This window comes from Pelophylax lessonae (genome assembly GCF_965119305.1).
Source record: "Pelophylax lessonae genome assembly, chromosome: 6".
NCBI classification, from domain to species: Eukaryota; Metazoa; Chordata; class Amphibia; order Anura; family Ranidae; genus Pelophylax; species Pelophylax lessonae.
The window spans coordinates 230,937,122-230,952,672 of record NC_138773.1 but is presented as its reverse complement, the minus strand read 5'-3'; the positions used below and the strand labels follow the sequence as shown (position 1 = coordinate 230,952,672).

Sequence of the window (15,551 nt, the reverse complement as noted above, 5' to 3'; positions counted from 1 at the left end):
TGCAGACTCCATCAGGTTTTCTTCCAGAATGGTCCTGTATTTGGCTCCATCCATCTTCCCATCAATTTTAACCATCTTCCCTGTCCCTGCTGAAGAAAACCAGGCCCAAACCCTGATGCTGCCACCACCATGTTTGACAGTGGGGATGGTGTGTTCAGGGTGATGAGCTGTGTTGCTTTTACGCCAAACATAACGTTTTGCATTGTTGCCAAAAAGTTTGATTTTGGTTTCATCTGACCAGAGCACCTTCTTCCACATGTTTGGTGTGTCTCCCAGGTCACTTGTGGCAAACTTTAAACGACACTTTTTATGGATATCTTTAAGAAATGGCTTTCTTCTTGCCACTCTTCCATAAAGGCCAGATTTGTGCAGTATATGACTGATTGTTGTCCTATAGACAGAGTCTCCCACCTCAGCTATAGATCTCTGCAGTTCATCCAGAGTGATCATGGGCCTCTTTGCTGCATCTGTGATCAGTCTTCTCCTTGTATGAGCTGAAAGTTTAGAGGGACGGCCAGGTCTTCGTAGATTTGCAGTGGTCTGAGACTCCCATTTCAATATTATCACTTGCACAGTGCTCCTTGGTATGTTTAAAGCTTGGGAAATCTTTTTGTATCCAAATCCGGCTTCAAACTTCTCCACAACAGTATCTCGGACCTGCCTGGTGTGTTCCTTGTTCTTCATGATGCTCTCTGCGCTTTAAACGGACCTCTGAGACTATCACAGTGCAGGTGCATTTATACGGAGACTTGATTACACACAGGGGGATTCTATTTATTATCATTAGTCATTTAGGTCAACTTTGGATCATTCAGAGATCCTCACTGAACTTCTGGAGAGAGTTTGCTGCACTGAAAGTAAAGGGGCTGAATAATTTTGCACGCCCAATTTTTCAGTTTTAGATTTGTTAACAAAGTTTGAAATATCCAATAAATTTCGTTCCACTTCATGATTGTGTCCCACTTGTTGATTCTTCACAAAAAATTACAGTTTTATATCTTTATGTTTGAAGCCTGAAATGTAGCAAAAGGTTGCAAAGTTCAAGGGGGCCGAATACTTTCGCAAGGCACTGTAAATTGCTATTCCCCCGTTTTTTGGAGGGGGGGGTTATGTACAGTTTCTGACAGTACAGCCTGTTCTGAGATGTTGCCATGTTGTATTACCTCAAACCAACCTAATTAATGCCTATATCTACATGAAGCAGGAACAGAATTCATCAAGTCTGACCACAGCAGGCAAGCCTGATAAACAGAACCCAAAATGGGTGTATTCACTAAGATGAGGTCTTTCTCAGTAATTAATAATAAAGAAAATAGATGAAAAAAATGAGAGCATAAAAAGCTAAGGAGAAACCTCATATGTGGAGACTTTGCTGATTAGATATAAATTGAACAGACTGTTTTGGTACACTTCACATAGTTTTTAAAAATGTAAAGATTTACACAGAGGTGTACAGCCATCTTAACATGTGTAATCACAGACACTCTGCTTATCCTTCACAGGGTGCTGTGGCCAGTTCTGCAACTTGCTTGCAGCTGCATAAGCGAGCAGAACGTGTAGCTGCTGGACTGGTGGAGAAAGCTCGTCTTAATGTCGGAGATCATGTAGCTCTTGTATATCCTCCTGGTAAGTGCTATGAAAGCCGTCAGTGGTCACTGTCAGCTGTTCAAATGCCTGCCATTTTCTAACTACTATAACCTAAAGGCTCTTGCATATACTGTAGGCACCTGAACCTGTTCAACATATTTGCTGGTGTATTTCCTCTACCTGGGCAGCCCAGGTACCGCATACAGACTCCCATTTACATGAGTAGCTGCGAGGTGCTGTATTGGTGTTTATACAGCAGTGCTATTATAAACATGAGTACAGGATATAGGCATATGAGAAAAAAAAAAAATAATTTTTATTGCATATGCTGTACGATAGCCCTGCCGTATACACAGGTACAGCAGTGCTCAGCCATTCATGCCTGGGCGTAAAAAATACGATGGCGATTAGGCTGAACAGGCACCTCTGTCCCTGTGCAAGTGTCCTTCATGTGGGATTTTTTTTTTCTTTTTTTATTGGGGTTGAAAGAACTACTCTAGTCAGGTACACAATAGTGTTGCGATCACAAAATTAGTGGAACTTGGAGGAAAGCTTAAAGAGGTTGTAAACCTCCAGAATTTTTTTTTTTTTTAAAGTACACCTGAAAGACAAACACATAATGAGCTAGTATGCATCGCATACTAGCTCATTATGATATACTTACCTTAGAACGAAGCGCCAACCGCTCACCTCTCCCATGGGTGACATGTTCTGTCACCCTTGTTCCGAGTTCGCGGCATCCGGCCATCTGATTGGCTGGACCCGCGATTACGTCACGGGAGCCGAAGGTCACGGCACGGGGCTCTGAAGGAACGGCACCAGCAGCCGTTCCTTCAGAGCGCATGCGCCAGTGAGGTCACTGGCTGCATTTAAGGTAAATATCTCCTAAACGGTACATGTTTAGGAGATATTTACAGTACCTATAGGTACTATATAGGTACCTATAGTTAAGTCTTATCATAGGCTTACCTATAGGTACAACTTGCAGAGGAGGGTTTTCTTCCTCTTTAAAGTATAGCTAAAGGCAGCTTATTTTTTATTTTAAGTAGGGTGGAAAGGGATTAGATCCCCTATCATGTTTTTTTTGTCGGTCTGTGCTCTGTTAGGAAGATTCGCCTTTTTTATTTTGCCTGTTGACCGCTATCTCTGAAAGTGATATAGAAAGAAAATCCCAAATTTTGGATTGTTCCCAGAACCGCAATCGAGGGGAAATCTTTCAGTGAGGACACTAGGTCTGACCTAGATCACAATCAGGGATTCCCTTACTTCAGAGGGATTTCCTCTCTTTTCCTGTTTTGGTTATGGGAAAGGAATCAAAGGAAAATCGCTCCAAAGGGACACAGAAAAAGGAAAAAAAAACTGACAGGGATTCTACCCCTCACTCACTGTATCCAGAATGAAAAAAAAAACTAACCACTTAAACTGAGTGCTTCTGTAGTTGTAAGGACATGCCTTTTCTATAACTCCCTCATGCCAACGTCACACAAATATGCAGCCCCACTGTACTGGGCTTTTTGCCGTGGGGCCGCATATTTGCGTATCTCCCTTTGTGCTGTTAGTGCGCCGCACAGAGACCGGGGTCTCATCATATTTACAATCCGGACCTGGAACTCCCGATTCTGAGTCACCTGATTGCTGTGATGGCCTCTCGCATAGAAAAAAAGGAAAGGGGTGTAAAAAATAATTAATTAAAACTCAAAATTGGAACTTCCACTTTAAGGAGTCCTGACCCCCTGACATGCCACATTTGGCTTGTCATTTTTTTGGGGGGGAGCGGGTACCTTGTTTTTACATGTACCCGCTCCCACTTCCGCTCGGGCCACCTAGCTGGCTCGGGCAGAAGTTCTCCTCTCCCCCTCCCTCCCTCTTCTGGGACGGGACACGTCACAGGTCCCAGAAGATTGCCTGGCCAGTCACCACGCGCAGCGCAACTCGCAGCATGCGCAGTGCGCACCCGGCTGTGAAGCTGCAAGCTGTCACAGCCAGGTGCCCACAGTAGTGATGCCGGCACCGCGGGGAGAAGGAGAGGACCAAGGCTTCCCCCGGCCAAAAAACAGCCTAGAATTTCAGCTCTCAGCAAAAATTACAAATTAAAAGTTCATGCTCAAATGAAATTGAATTAATGGTATGTCATGTGACTAGTTTAAAATTAGATTTTCAATAGAAATGTTCTTAAATATTGTGTGTTAAGACTTTGGAGTATGCATATCTGTATATTTCCCTTAGGCATTGACCTTATTGCCACATTTTTTGGCTGCCTATATGCTGGATGTATTCCTATCACTGTGCGCCCTCCACACCCACAAAACCTTACAACAACTCTGCCCACCGTCAAGATGATTGTTGAGGTGAGTGCAACCTAACTGAATTGTTCAGTCATAGGCTGGGTATAAAGAAGACCTGTTAGTTTTTAGTTTTTAAAATATCTTATTTTAAAATCATTTGATTCAGTTGGAAAATGTATCCAAAATATGTAGTTTCTAAAAATGCCAGAGCTACCTCTTCACATGGGTGTCCTATGCAGGTCACTCCCTTCTACATATCTTAGATTATATACATTTATGGGAAAAGACAGCTCAAGGCAATGGACATGTGTTTATAATAGTGGTGCACTGAAATGAAAATTCTGGTGCCAAAACTGAAACCGAAAGTTCAGGAAACACTTGGCCGAAAACTGAAATGGACTGTTTTTTAAATGTAATTTTTGTGGCTAGCGTTTTTGCGTTGAAGTCAACAGGACGCGATTTTGCGTTGAAGTCAATGGGACGTGATTTTTCTTTGAAGTCCGTGTGGGGCGATTTTTCATTGAAGTCAACGGGGAGGGGGGCAATTTTGCATTGAAGTCAGTGGGATGCAGCATGCCATTATTGGTATTTTTTTTTTCTATTGTAAAAATGCTGATAACCCTATTTTCGGCTGATAGTTTTTGGCGCCAGATATATCGGTGCATCCCTAGTTGTACACATCTTGATTGTTACACAGGTGGCCAGAAGCTGCAGTAGATTCTTGCTGACAGTTCTAAATGCTGTGTGCACACTGTGTATGAACAGTAGCAGCTGCCAGCAGCAGCTCTCAGATTTGTACTCAGTACAGATAAATGGACAGCACTGCTGTTCACATGTAACCACTCATCCCAGCAGTTACATGCTTATAGAGCCTCCTACTGACCTTGGACGCAGACTAGTGTGTAGGGCGTTTCTGGCAGCAGCTAACCAGCCTATTTATATTCAGCCATAGTACAGAGTGCAGCTACATCCCAGGGCTGCATTTAGCTGCCTCTGAACGCAACAAACTCCCCTCATCCCATGGCCCATGTAAATGTAGCCTTCTATGTTTGGTATACTATTTTGTCCTCAGTCAAGCATTGTTTCTCTTTTGGTATTTTCCATTTCAATAAGTCAAGTGTCTGAAAATCCTCGACAGAAACATTTACTGCACAAACACTATTGTAAAGCTGTATGGAAACATTGAGACTAAAAACTTCTGCAAAGCATCAGTAAAATTGTAATAATTTAATGAAGAGCTTTTAAAGTCAAGTCAACATTGGTGTGACTAGGAAACCTAACTGACGCGCATTGAAACTGATGTCAGTTTTCCCATTAGTTCCAATCAGGTTTCATGCAGTATGGTGTTAATGAGCCCTAAGGTCTCGTCTACATCAAGCTGAAGAGACATCAGTTTTTTTTGCACATGGTCTGCAAGGGCACAAAAAAAAAACAATGGTTCTCTGTGCGCTGTTCACACCACAACGTGCAGATTTTTTTCTGCTCAGGAAACTGCAATGTGTATGCAGTTTTCTGCACATAGAAAAAAAAAACTGACGTGACATCATCATTGGTGTGCATAGGACACATAAGTGACGTGCATGAAAACTAAAGTAAACTGATGTCTCTGCAAGTGAAATCTGTGCAGCTTTCCCATCAGTTTCAATGCACGTATGGTGTAAATGAGCCCTAATAGTAGTAGTACATTTACAGTCACCAACAAGGGTGCAGTTTAGGACCCCTGATCTGCATGCTTGTTCAAGGCCACTAACTGTATTACAGCCAGGAAAATAAGCGTTTTAAAAAGGGGCAGTCTCCTCCCCGCTCTCAGTTCGGGTTTGGTTTAAGATTATTTGGCTATAGAATAGAGATTTAAGTTGGTGCATACAGTGTGCATGGATAATGTATTTAGTTCATTGTTAATTTCTTTGTAAGCAAGCACTCTATATTTCTTATATGCAGGTTAGTAAGTCTGCCTGTATTCTTACTACACAAGCAATAATGCGTTTGCTCAAGTCAAAAGAAGCTGCTGCGGCTGTAGACGTCAAAACATGGCCAACCATTCTAGACACTGGTAAATATTTTATCCTCTTTCAATAGAATCTTTATTATATCTTTGATTTTTTTTTTGTTATCTTTGAGGTATATGAATGTTATCAGAATAAAATAAAATCGCTGTTTTAACAAACATTATATGAACTTGTTTTATGAATTTAGATGTCCTAAGCTGCATGCCTATACAATACCTCAGATTGGTCATCACTTGAACAGTTCCCCAAAATCCTATAGAGCTATGCTCACATTAGCAACCTATTGGGAAAGGCTCTTGTATTGTATTTTGGTAAGAGCTAGTTCATTGTTTTTTTCAGGACTGGTTCACCTTTATCATGAGTGTCTATGAATGTTTCATTAATGACATTTTTCCATTTTTATGGTTTATTGTATTTTTGTATAATGGCGGTATCAGTATAAATACTGCTGGCTATTGACCTCAGAAAATGGTTTAAAATGCATCCATAAGCTTCTGACCTGAACTGGCAATGTCTAATAACACACGTCTTCCAGTTTAGGCAGTGGTGAAGAAAGGAGTAAATGCATAGTCCTGGTAGAAGAAGGAAGTCCTAAAAGTCGCACATCATAGCATAGTCCCAGAGTTTCCCGTGACTAAGCTCTGAGGGCAGAGCGAAACGCGTTGGGGGGGGGGTGGCCTGGCTGGAATCTGAGCTGGGGCTGTCCTACACCTCCTCACAGGGTTTTTCTGTGTGTGAAACTTTTAGGACTTCCTTTCCCTGCCGAATGTTTTAAGCTGGAACAAGCGCTGTCATTTTCAGCACTCCTAGTAGTTTGTCATGCAAGAGGACCTGGTGGAGCCTTGAGCAGCATCTGTCATTTTTGTTGTGGGTCACATAGTCCTGCTGCCACCTTATCTCAGAATAGAGGAGAGTGCAGAGCTATTTGGTAATGTTTTTTACCTGTCCAATTACTTTGTACCTGAGAACTATAGTTGTGGGTTATCATGAGCTGGTCCATGCTTCTTCTTAGATCAACCATTCTTGTTAAAAACGTCTGGATTGTGAGACTATGCACAGCCTAAAGTAAACCATTGCCATGTCCATGCATGCCCCTGCAGCTTATTATATTCACATTCCATTTTCTGTCTCACATCTTTGTTCACCCAATACTTTTTTGTGGGAGTGCATGTGACTCACTCCTCTTCCTTTTCATATTACATTGCTTTTGCTTAGTGATTGGCTGCTCAAGCACCCAGCACTGTCACATGAGGATTGGGAAAGGGTCTCCAGACCTGTATAAACTCTAAGACCAACTTTGAGTTTTACCCAGAGATTAACTTCCACTATTCTATTCTAAGGGCAAAGAGAGTAAAAGGGTAGTAAGGTAAGCATAGGCAGCCGCAGGGAGCAGAATTAAAGCAACCCTGTAACTTTATTGTGCATGAGCAAATCATTCCCTATGTTCCTTTTTAAATAATTTACCTTTATTCACTGTGAAAGTTGCTGTGAATATCATGTTATGTGTATTTATCATTAGACCCTTTTATACTAAGTACCTGTCTGTTCAGAGGGGAAGACAGCATATGTCATCAATAATGCTTGCTGTTGCTTTTCACTTGTTTCTACAGAAGACATGCCCAAGAAGAAAATAGCACGTGTGTTTCGGCCAACATCACCGGAAACTCTGGCTTATTTAGATTTCAGTGTGTCTACTACCGGAATCCTGGCTGGAGTGAAGGTGGGACAGTAAGATATACGTGTTTTGTTGGTTTACCAGTATACCCACCTCGGTGGTTCTAGAAATGACACAAACCAGCTGTAAGGTCCCCATTCCATAATCCCTGCTGATTAATCCCACATTCCGATTCATGTTAACACTTTAGTGGTCAGTCCTTTTACCTTTTATTTGTATTCTTTCATTGGAAAAATCGAAAGGGGGCTGATTTCAAGCTGAACTCCAGGAAATCTAAAAATCCTTCCTTGATGTTGGGCTTTGCCTGCACTGCATGGGTTAACTGAGTCCTCTGCTCCTGAAGGTCCCTCCTAGGCTGGTAGACTGGTCTCTGCCGCCTCTGCTCCCCTATGCTCTGGGTTTCTGTAACATCCTCAAAACGAATGAAGGGACCATAGCCCTGCATTGGACATGAGTGCTGAGGACTGGCAGAGCATAGGGGAAAGCCATCTGTCAGGAAAGCGGAGGATTAGGTAAGTGAAAGTGCTTTTCATTTCCCTGGGCAGTAATGAGCAGTTAACCCTTGCAGTGCAGATGCATCCCCAGTCCATGGGAGGGTTTTCGGTTTCCCAAAGTTGGACTTTAAAGTGTTTCTATGGCCAAAACGTGGTTTTAGTTTGAGATACATTGGGGAAGGATTAAAATTCATGCCACACGTTACTGCCGTCAGAGGCTCCTTCAGTTACTGTCTGTTTTATATTTGTTACATGTTCTCATTCACATAGTAGTATACCTTTGCTCTTTTCTGATAACTCCAGCACTGAAAACTCCAACTTTGTTTTCTTTGTTAATGAGGGGGCTGGGGAGCAGTTTGCTATAATTAACCCTGTTTATATTGTACTGGCCGATCTCATTATCAGTTGTGATCCACATATGAATACTGTCTGTCCCGACAAATGGTTAAAGATTTAGAATCTGGGCATCTTGCATGGTGTGTTAATGAGAAGAGATGCAGACTGTCATTATCCTTCCTATTTGGAAAGACTCACTGTGAAATGCTTGCAGTCAGCTATGACAGCTTCTCCTAAACCCAGCCAATGGCGGAGTGATTTTCTTTTCTGCAACCCTGGGTTTCCTCATGGAGGACCATTGTGTTCTCCCAGAGGGGGAAGCCGCCCCCGCTGGGAGAAGACCGGGATTACTGATAGGAGCTTTAATAGCCGCTAGCGATAATCGAATGTAAAAGCCAACAGGCAGGTTGTAACCATGTTGATCGATCAATTAACTTGGGTACAATTATTCTGCCCATACATGGTTGGAATTGCAGCCAGTCCCTGCTGAACCAGCCTAGAACTGTCAATGGCTAGCTTAAGAAAACATCTGAAAAGTAAGAAATGTTCTTAAATTTGACTGCAAAAGTGAAAATACACTTTAGAGCGGGTTCAAACTTGTGCGAAGCAGGAACCAGTGCAGGTTCCCACATTGCATGTCACTGGCAGGCAGTTCACACTGCTCTCTGCAAACTGCTGCAGGTGTCAATGTAAAGTTAGTGACACACCCAAATCAGTTCACAGATCACAGTCCGAACTGTGAAATCAGACGGGATTTGGATCGTATGGGTGTTTACATCCATGCAATCCCATTCCAGTGCGGTCCAAAAAAAGGGTCCTGCACCATTTCGGTGTGAATGCGATGAAATTTCAGCCATACAGTTTGTATGGCTAAATTTGCATCGTACAGACATCGCAGCATGTCATGTGCTCCGCAAAGCAGTGCAAATCATATGCGATGTCTGGCATCGCACTAGTGTTAACCTAGCCTTAAGTTGGGTAAAGGAATGCTAGAATCTCTGCATACATTTGTCAGTCTCCCTAATGCAGATTTTCTCAATTCTCTGGTAAACTATTTCTCCAGAACTGAGTGAGAGGAAATCTCTTTAGGGAAGGAATAGAGCTGTCCATGCTTTCTTGTCATAGAGACAAATTAACCCATTTCTTATATAGGTGTCACTAAGACCGCAAGTGAGGGAGTATCTCTCTAAAGGGGTCACAGGAAGAAATAAAATCCTTACAGAAAATGTATCTCTTTTCCACTCTATCTAGAGCTAAAATAATAATAGTCATGAGTTGGACTTTTTCTACATTTAAACCTTCAACTCCGCTATTTATACCTTTTTACTTTTCCTGTACATACATTTTCTAATAATAATGTATAAGCTAAATATGCTATTTTTTCTCCTCTTAGATGTCTCATTCAGCCTGCAGTGCCTTATGTCGGTCCATTAAGCTGCAATGTGAGTTGTACCCATCTCGTCAAATTGCCATCTGCCTAGATCCATACTGTGGTTTAGGATTTGCCCTTTGGTGTTTGTGCAGGTAAATGGCCTCATTTCTGATTAATCGTCCTCTTTGCCTGTTGCATATATCCTGTATAAGTAGATATTACACAGCTGAATAATCATGTGAAATAGTCAAGGGACAAAGCTGCATTTTTTGATCGAAACAGATTGCTTTATCTGTGTAACAAAATCTGGTTCTCAAAACATATATTGATTGGCTTCTCTCGCCCTAATCATTTCTCCTTCTCAGCATGTTGTAGTTGAACAGTTCTAAACTATATAAATAAAAAAACAAATTAAAGCATATTCAAAAGAAAACAATAATTTGATATATTGCAGCTTACAAGTCTTTAGATGTGGTGGCTGCATTGGTTTTCATTTTTTTTTTCAGGTTAGAAACATTTTTAGCAAGTAAAGAAAATGGCCTCTTTCACACGGCCAGTCCGTATGTCCGTAAATCACCCCATCCGTTTGCGGGTGATATACGGACATAATGTGCATGTCAATGGGATTGCGGATGTCAGCGGACCATCCGTTGACATCCGATTTGTGTCCTTTCAGTTCTGTTCCATTTTTTGGAACGGAACAGAACCCTATTTTTCTTCAGTTTAAAAAATAGAACGGATGCAAAATCGGATGTCAGCGGTGTCATCCGCTGACATCCGCAATCCCCATAGACATACATTATGTCCGTATATCATCCGCAAACAGATGGGATGATATGCGGACATACGGAGCGGATGGCACAAGTGTCATCAGTGTCCGTGAAAAAAAAAAAGTGCCGGAGCGGCCGTGTAAAAGAGGCCATAGCCTGTTGATTTTGTGAGAAATGCAGCATGCTTGTTTTTCCTGTGAGCTGGAAGCACAGACATCCTTATCTTTCTTGTGTGTAAAGTACTAGAAAAACCAATCTACCATGCAATGGAGATAAACAAAGGCAGTCTACCCTGTGTGATAATCATGGCATCTTTCATGGATACAGTGTAGAAATGAGTGTAGTCACTAAGGTTGCACTCACACCTTGGCATTCCGAGAATGTGTGTAGAAACAGGCATCATGCTAGCAGTGCCATTAATTATTAATGATATAAGGGTTTTAGAGATGTTAGATTCTGACCTGCATATTGACTGATGGCCCACTGCAAGGAAGTGATACAAAAAAGTGAATTTGTTGCAGTTAGTGATCTCTAACACTCCTTTGTGTTATAGGAATAACTTGCTTTTCTACTATACCAAGGTTCTTCTTTAACAATATTCCTTTACCATTTATGCAGCATTTATTCTGGTCACCAGTCCATCCTCGTGCCTCCTCTAGAGCTGGAGAGCAATGCATCCCTGTGGCTTAGTGCAGTTAGTCAGTACAAAGTACGTGTCACCTTCTGCTCATACTCTGTCATGGAAATGTGTACCAGAGGCCTGGGCACACAGACGGGCACCTTGAAGGTACATACTCTGTTGGTATTTAAGTACATGTCTAGTTGAGTTTTTACCCACTTTCTTCTTTCCTAATTTCCTTCTTCACTTCCCTTAGGCTTTCCTCATGTTATGTATTTATCCTTTTTTTTTTTTTTGTCCTCCATTATTTTTCTAATCCTTAATTTTCCTTCCTGATCTACTCCTTCCCTTGCCCAGTCACGAGGTGTGAATCTGTCTTGCGTGCGAACATGTATGGTGGTAGCAGAAGAACGGCCACGTATCGCTCTTGCACAGTCGTTCTCAAAGTTATTCAAGGACTTGGGACTGTCCACCAGAGCTGTCAGCACCACATTTGGCTGTCGGGTCAATGTGGCCATCTGTTTACAGGTAGGGGTTCTGTGATGGAAATTTATATGCTTTGTATGAAGCTTATCATTTTAGTTCATGTATGTTCATAAAGGGGAGGTTATGTTCACTTCTGAGCTCAGACGAGTTCCTCAACCTCTTTATTCCCGCTCTTGCTATCATACCATTCCATTTCTCACTTTTCTTTGTGGTTCCTCTTTCAGCCCAACAGACTGGGCAAGCTTGCTGACCAGGTATGGTGTCTGCATGTATGTAAGCTGACATGCTAAGTGCAGCGTGCTTTGCTCTGGGCTCCGCTGGGCAGTGCAACAGAAGTGTGTGTCTGCACAGGAACTGCAGAGGGATCTGAAGTCATTAAAGGCCAACTGCAGCCAAAACTGATATTGTTCTTGCAGATAGATGCTGGTATTTGGTATCACATGACAGCTTCTTTTATCTTTCAGAGACGCAGTGGCAAGATTTCCCTTTAACCCTTTCACTGCCAAAACAGTTTTTGCACATGTTTAAAAAATAATAATTTTAGGCCTAAAGATTGCATAAAACCCCCCAAAAATTATGAATTTTCTGAAAGCAGACATCCTAGAGCAGTGATTCTCAACTCTTGTCCTCAGGACCCACTAATAGGCCAGGTTTGCAAGATAGATGAAATACATCACAGGTGATATAACTTGCTGCTCAGTGATTGCAGTATTCTAATCTGCATCTCCCCAATGTAATACTTTAAAATCTGGCCTGTTAGTGGGTCATGAGGACAGGAGTTGAGAACCACTATCCTAGAGAATAAAATAGTGGTAGTTCCAATTTTTTATGTTGCACAATATTATCACAAAGGTCTAGGAAGTGCAGAACTTCAATACAAAATACACTTAGGTTAATTTTAGGGCACACAAACACAATAAATTGTGCATTTTTGGATAAAAATATAAAAGAGGAGTTTGCCGAAGTAAATAGATACCTAACATGACGAACCTTAAATTTGCGTGCGCCCCTGAAATGGTGACAAACTTCAGTACCCTATATTTTCTGTAGGCAATGCTTTGCAAGCCCCTAACAGGTCATCAGTTTAGCATTACGGAGGAGATCTGGTGCTAAAACTATTGCTCTCACTCCGGCGTGCTCTGCGATATGTAACAGAGGTATTGCAATCAACGTTTTCATGCATAGGTTCTCCTGTTTCAAATGTTTACGTTAGTGTGGGGGTGGGGTGGGTCTCCAAAAAATGTTTTTTGGGGAGGGGGGGTGTTTATGGCCTTGGGTGTAACTTAATTTTAAAACCTTTTTTTTTTTTATCTAACATTTTTTTGTTCCTTTTTAATGAGACATCCGGGGTCTAAAAGACCCCGAAAGTCTCCCCTGTGCTCCAATGAATCTAGTGCAGCACAGACTTCCTGGCCATGCAAAGTGAAAGAAGGACTCAAAAGGGATGTTTTACACGTCACTTCTGGGTCAGCAGGAAGAAGGGGAGTAGAGCAAATGCATGTCCACTCAGCTCCCTCCCCTCTACCATGCCGGTCCCGGACATGCACAGCCTAGGACACATTGTAGGGGCGCAGGTGTGGCGCTTGGAAGCAATTTGGCTGCTACATTGCTGTTGGGTTGCTTCCATCTGACAGCCAGAAGCCGGCTTGTCAGATATACACACAAGTATGTGCAACACTTCCCATTGTCCGACATCGAAAGTGATAAAGTCAGATTTAACTTTCAAGTTAAATTCGCTAAACACATTCCAGGTGTGAAAAAACAAAAGATGGGCAAAGTTTTACAGTTTACTTTCTTCAGAAAGCAGCCACAGGTGGAAAAGAAAAGCTGGCCGTCTGCTAACATGCTGTAGAAAAGGACCTTTGCTTTCTGTGGGGAACAGTGCTCTCTGAAGTGTCAGAACCCGAACTCTCCAATTAGCCGGGGAGCATGAGCTTTGCAGATTGCAGAGCTGTAGATCTGACTCAGTAGGGGGCATGTAGGATCTCTGTAAAGAGATTAAAGGATATGTTCACCTTTCATAACATGTTACACCCTGAACATGGATGTAACATGTTATGAATGCACCGGGTCATGCGGGGCTCCGCCCACCTGGCCACGTCACTTAATTTACAGTGTTCTGTGAATGTGAAACTACAACTACCAACAGCCTTTGCGGCTGTCAGGTTGTTGTTCGCAGTGAACTGTTACGGCGATGTTGAGCACTGTGGTAGTTTATTGAAAGTGTGTAACTGAATGATCGTAAAAGATACGATCATATGAGTCTGAGCCTGCATAATCTTCTGATCATGGATGCAATGCTTTCCAGGCTCCCAAAAAAAATAAAACAAATGCACATATTTTTGCAGGTAATTATTTTAATTTTTTTGGTGAGCTTATCATTTAATGCTTCCCCACAAACAGTAAAACTGGCAATAGATGGATCCAAATTTGTCCGGTTCAGCAGGGGCTGTCCAAGTTTTTGGATCCATTCATGGGCAGGCTGGTGATCACTTGTTTAACTTCTGTATAACCAGCCTGTTGAAAATGTTTTGCTCAATCATTGCCGCTGGCTATATCTAGCTGGCGGAGCTAATGAGTGTATGCTGACTGTGGGGAATAGCTCCATCCACTTTGAATGTGTGGATGGGATAATTTATTAATTTTCTTTTGTTCAATCCGCTGGTTGAAGGAAATAAAATGAATCATGTTTGGCCTGCCCAATAGTCTAATTCTGCAGGCTGTGACTGCTTTAGAAAGGAAACAAACTACAAGACTCAGAATGCCTTTTGTTTAGATGTACCTTGAATGTGTTCAGCAGATTATGAGATGCATAAAAAGCCAGCATGTGATTGAGCCTACCGGCAACTATACAAATCTGAAATATCCGTTTGTGGTAGAGTTGGCCTTAACATAAGATGGTAGCTTTTAAAACAGAAGTTGTTTACAGTAATGATTGAAATCTCTACACAGGAGAGAATTGGAGGTAATAGTTATTACAGAAAAGCTTTGTGTTTGTCCAGATTACACACCATGTGCTTTTTAGACTTGTGTGTGTAAAGCTTCTCACCTGCATGGCAGCTCCAGCACATAATCCTTTTGAATAATTCTATTGCTTGCAAAGAAGAATAAATTGTTTTGTTTTTACAGGGCACTGCTGGTCCCGACCCTACCACTGTCTATGTAGATATGCGGGCTCTACGCCATGACAGGTAAAACTTCTGCCCTTCTAATTTTTTATATGTATATAATCAGCCATACCTTTTTTGTCTAATTATCAATTTGGTTATCTGTTAAGAGTTCGCCTGGTGGAGAGAGGTTCCCCACACAGTCTACCACTTATGGAATCTGGAAAGGTGAGACTCTTTACACCAAGTTCCTGATGCCCGTCTTTGGGGTTATGGCCTATAATTTAAGGCTGGATGCAACTAAGTGTGGAAAATGTCCAAAGATATGCCTGAATACAGACAGCAATAAAGTAGCATATTCTGCTATTTGTTTATAGACAGATTTCCGTTCCTCATACTTTTAGGAATTTTCACCCTTATAATGGTATATTTGGACAGCACTAATTTGTATGCCTGTTCCTCATTTGTAGAAGCAGTCATAAGTTTCATGACAAATTTACAAAATTTTGTTACAGGACTATCTCCAGGATACAGAGCTTAAAAAACCCCCAAACTCCTGCTTAGACCTAACCCTGTAGAATTTGGTACACACAGTTTATAAACTTTTTTTATTCTAAAATGTGAATGTGATTTTTTTTTTTCTTGTTGATTAATTTGAAGGGACAAGGAGGCAGTAATTTACAATAAACTCAGATTCCTGCACACTTTGATGCAAAACCTAAAAAGTATACTATGGTCAGCTTAGCCTTGCAAAAACTTGGTGGACATTGGTTTCCCCAATAACTGTATTCACCACTTATGTACTGTGTAA

At 41.7% G+C, this 15,551-nt stretch overlaps 1 protein-coding gene across 5 annotated transcripts in view; it reads left to right on the top strand.

Annotated features, from left to right (window-relative positions):
• Window positions 1-15,551, top strand: part of DIP2A (disco interacting protein 2 homolog A) — a 168,209-nt gene that overhangs the window by 149,959 nt on the left and 2,699 nt on the right. For 4 of the 5 annotated variants that reach the window (XM_082260283.1, XM_082260285.1, XM_082260284.1 and 1 more), the window contains 10 exons: window positions 1,503-1,626; window positions 3,814-3,935; window positions 5,814-5,925; window positions 7,492-7,601; window positions 9,780-9,910; window positions 11,147-11,315; window positions 11,505-11,675; window positions 11,858-11,887; window positions 14,763-14,824; window positions 14,911-14,968. In XM_082260283.1, coding sequence (XP_082116409.1) covers window positions 1,503-1,626; window positions 3,814-3,935; window positions 5,814-5,925; window positions 7,492-7,601; window positions 9,780-9,910; window positions 11,147-11,315; window positions 11,505-11,675; window positions 11,858-11,887; window positions 14,763-14,824; window positions 14,911-14,968 — 1,089 coding nt within the window. The remainder of the gene's footprint in view (window positions 1-1,502; window positions 1,627-3,813; window positions 3,936-5,813; window positions 5,926-7,491; window positions 7,602-9,779; window positions 9,911-11,146; window positions 11,316-11,504; window positions 11,676-11,857; window positions 11,888-14,762; window positions 14,825-14,910; window positions 14,969-15,551) is intronic. The other variant, XM_082260282.1, reaches the window with a different exon arrangement.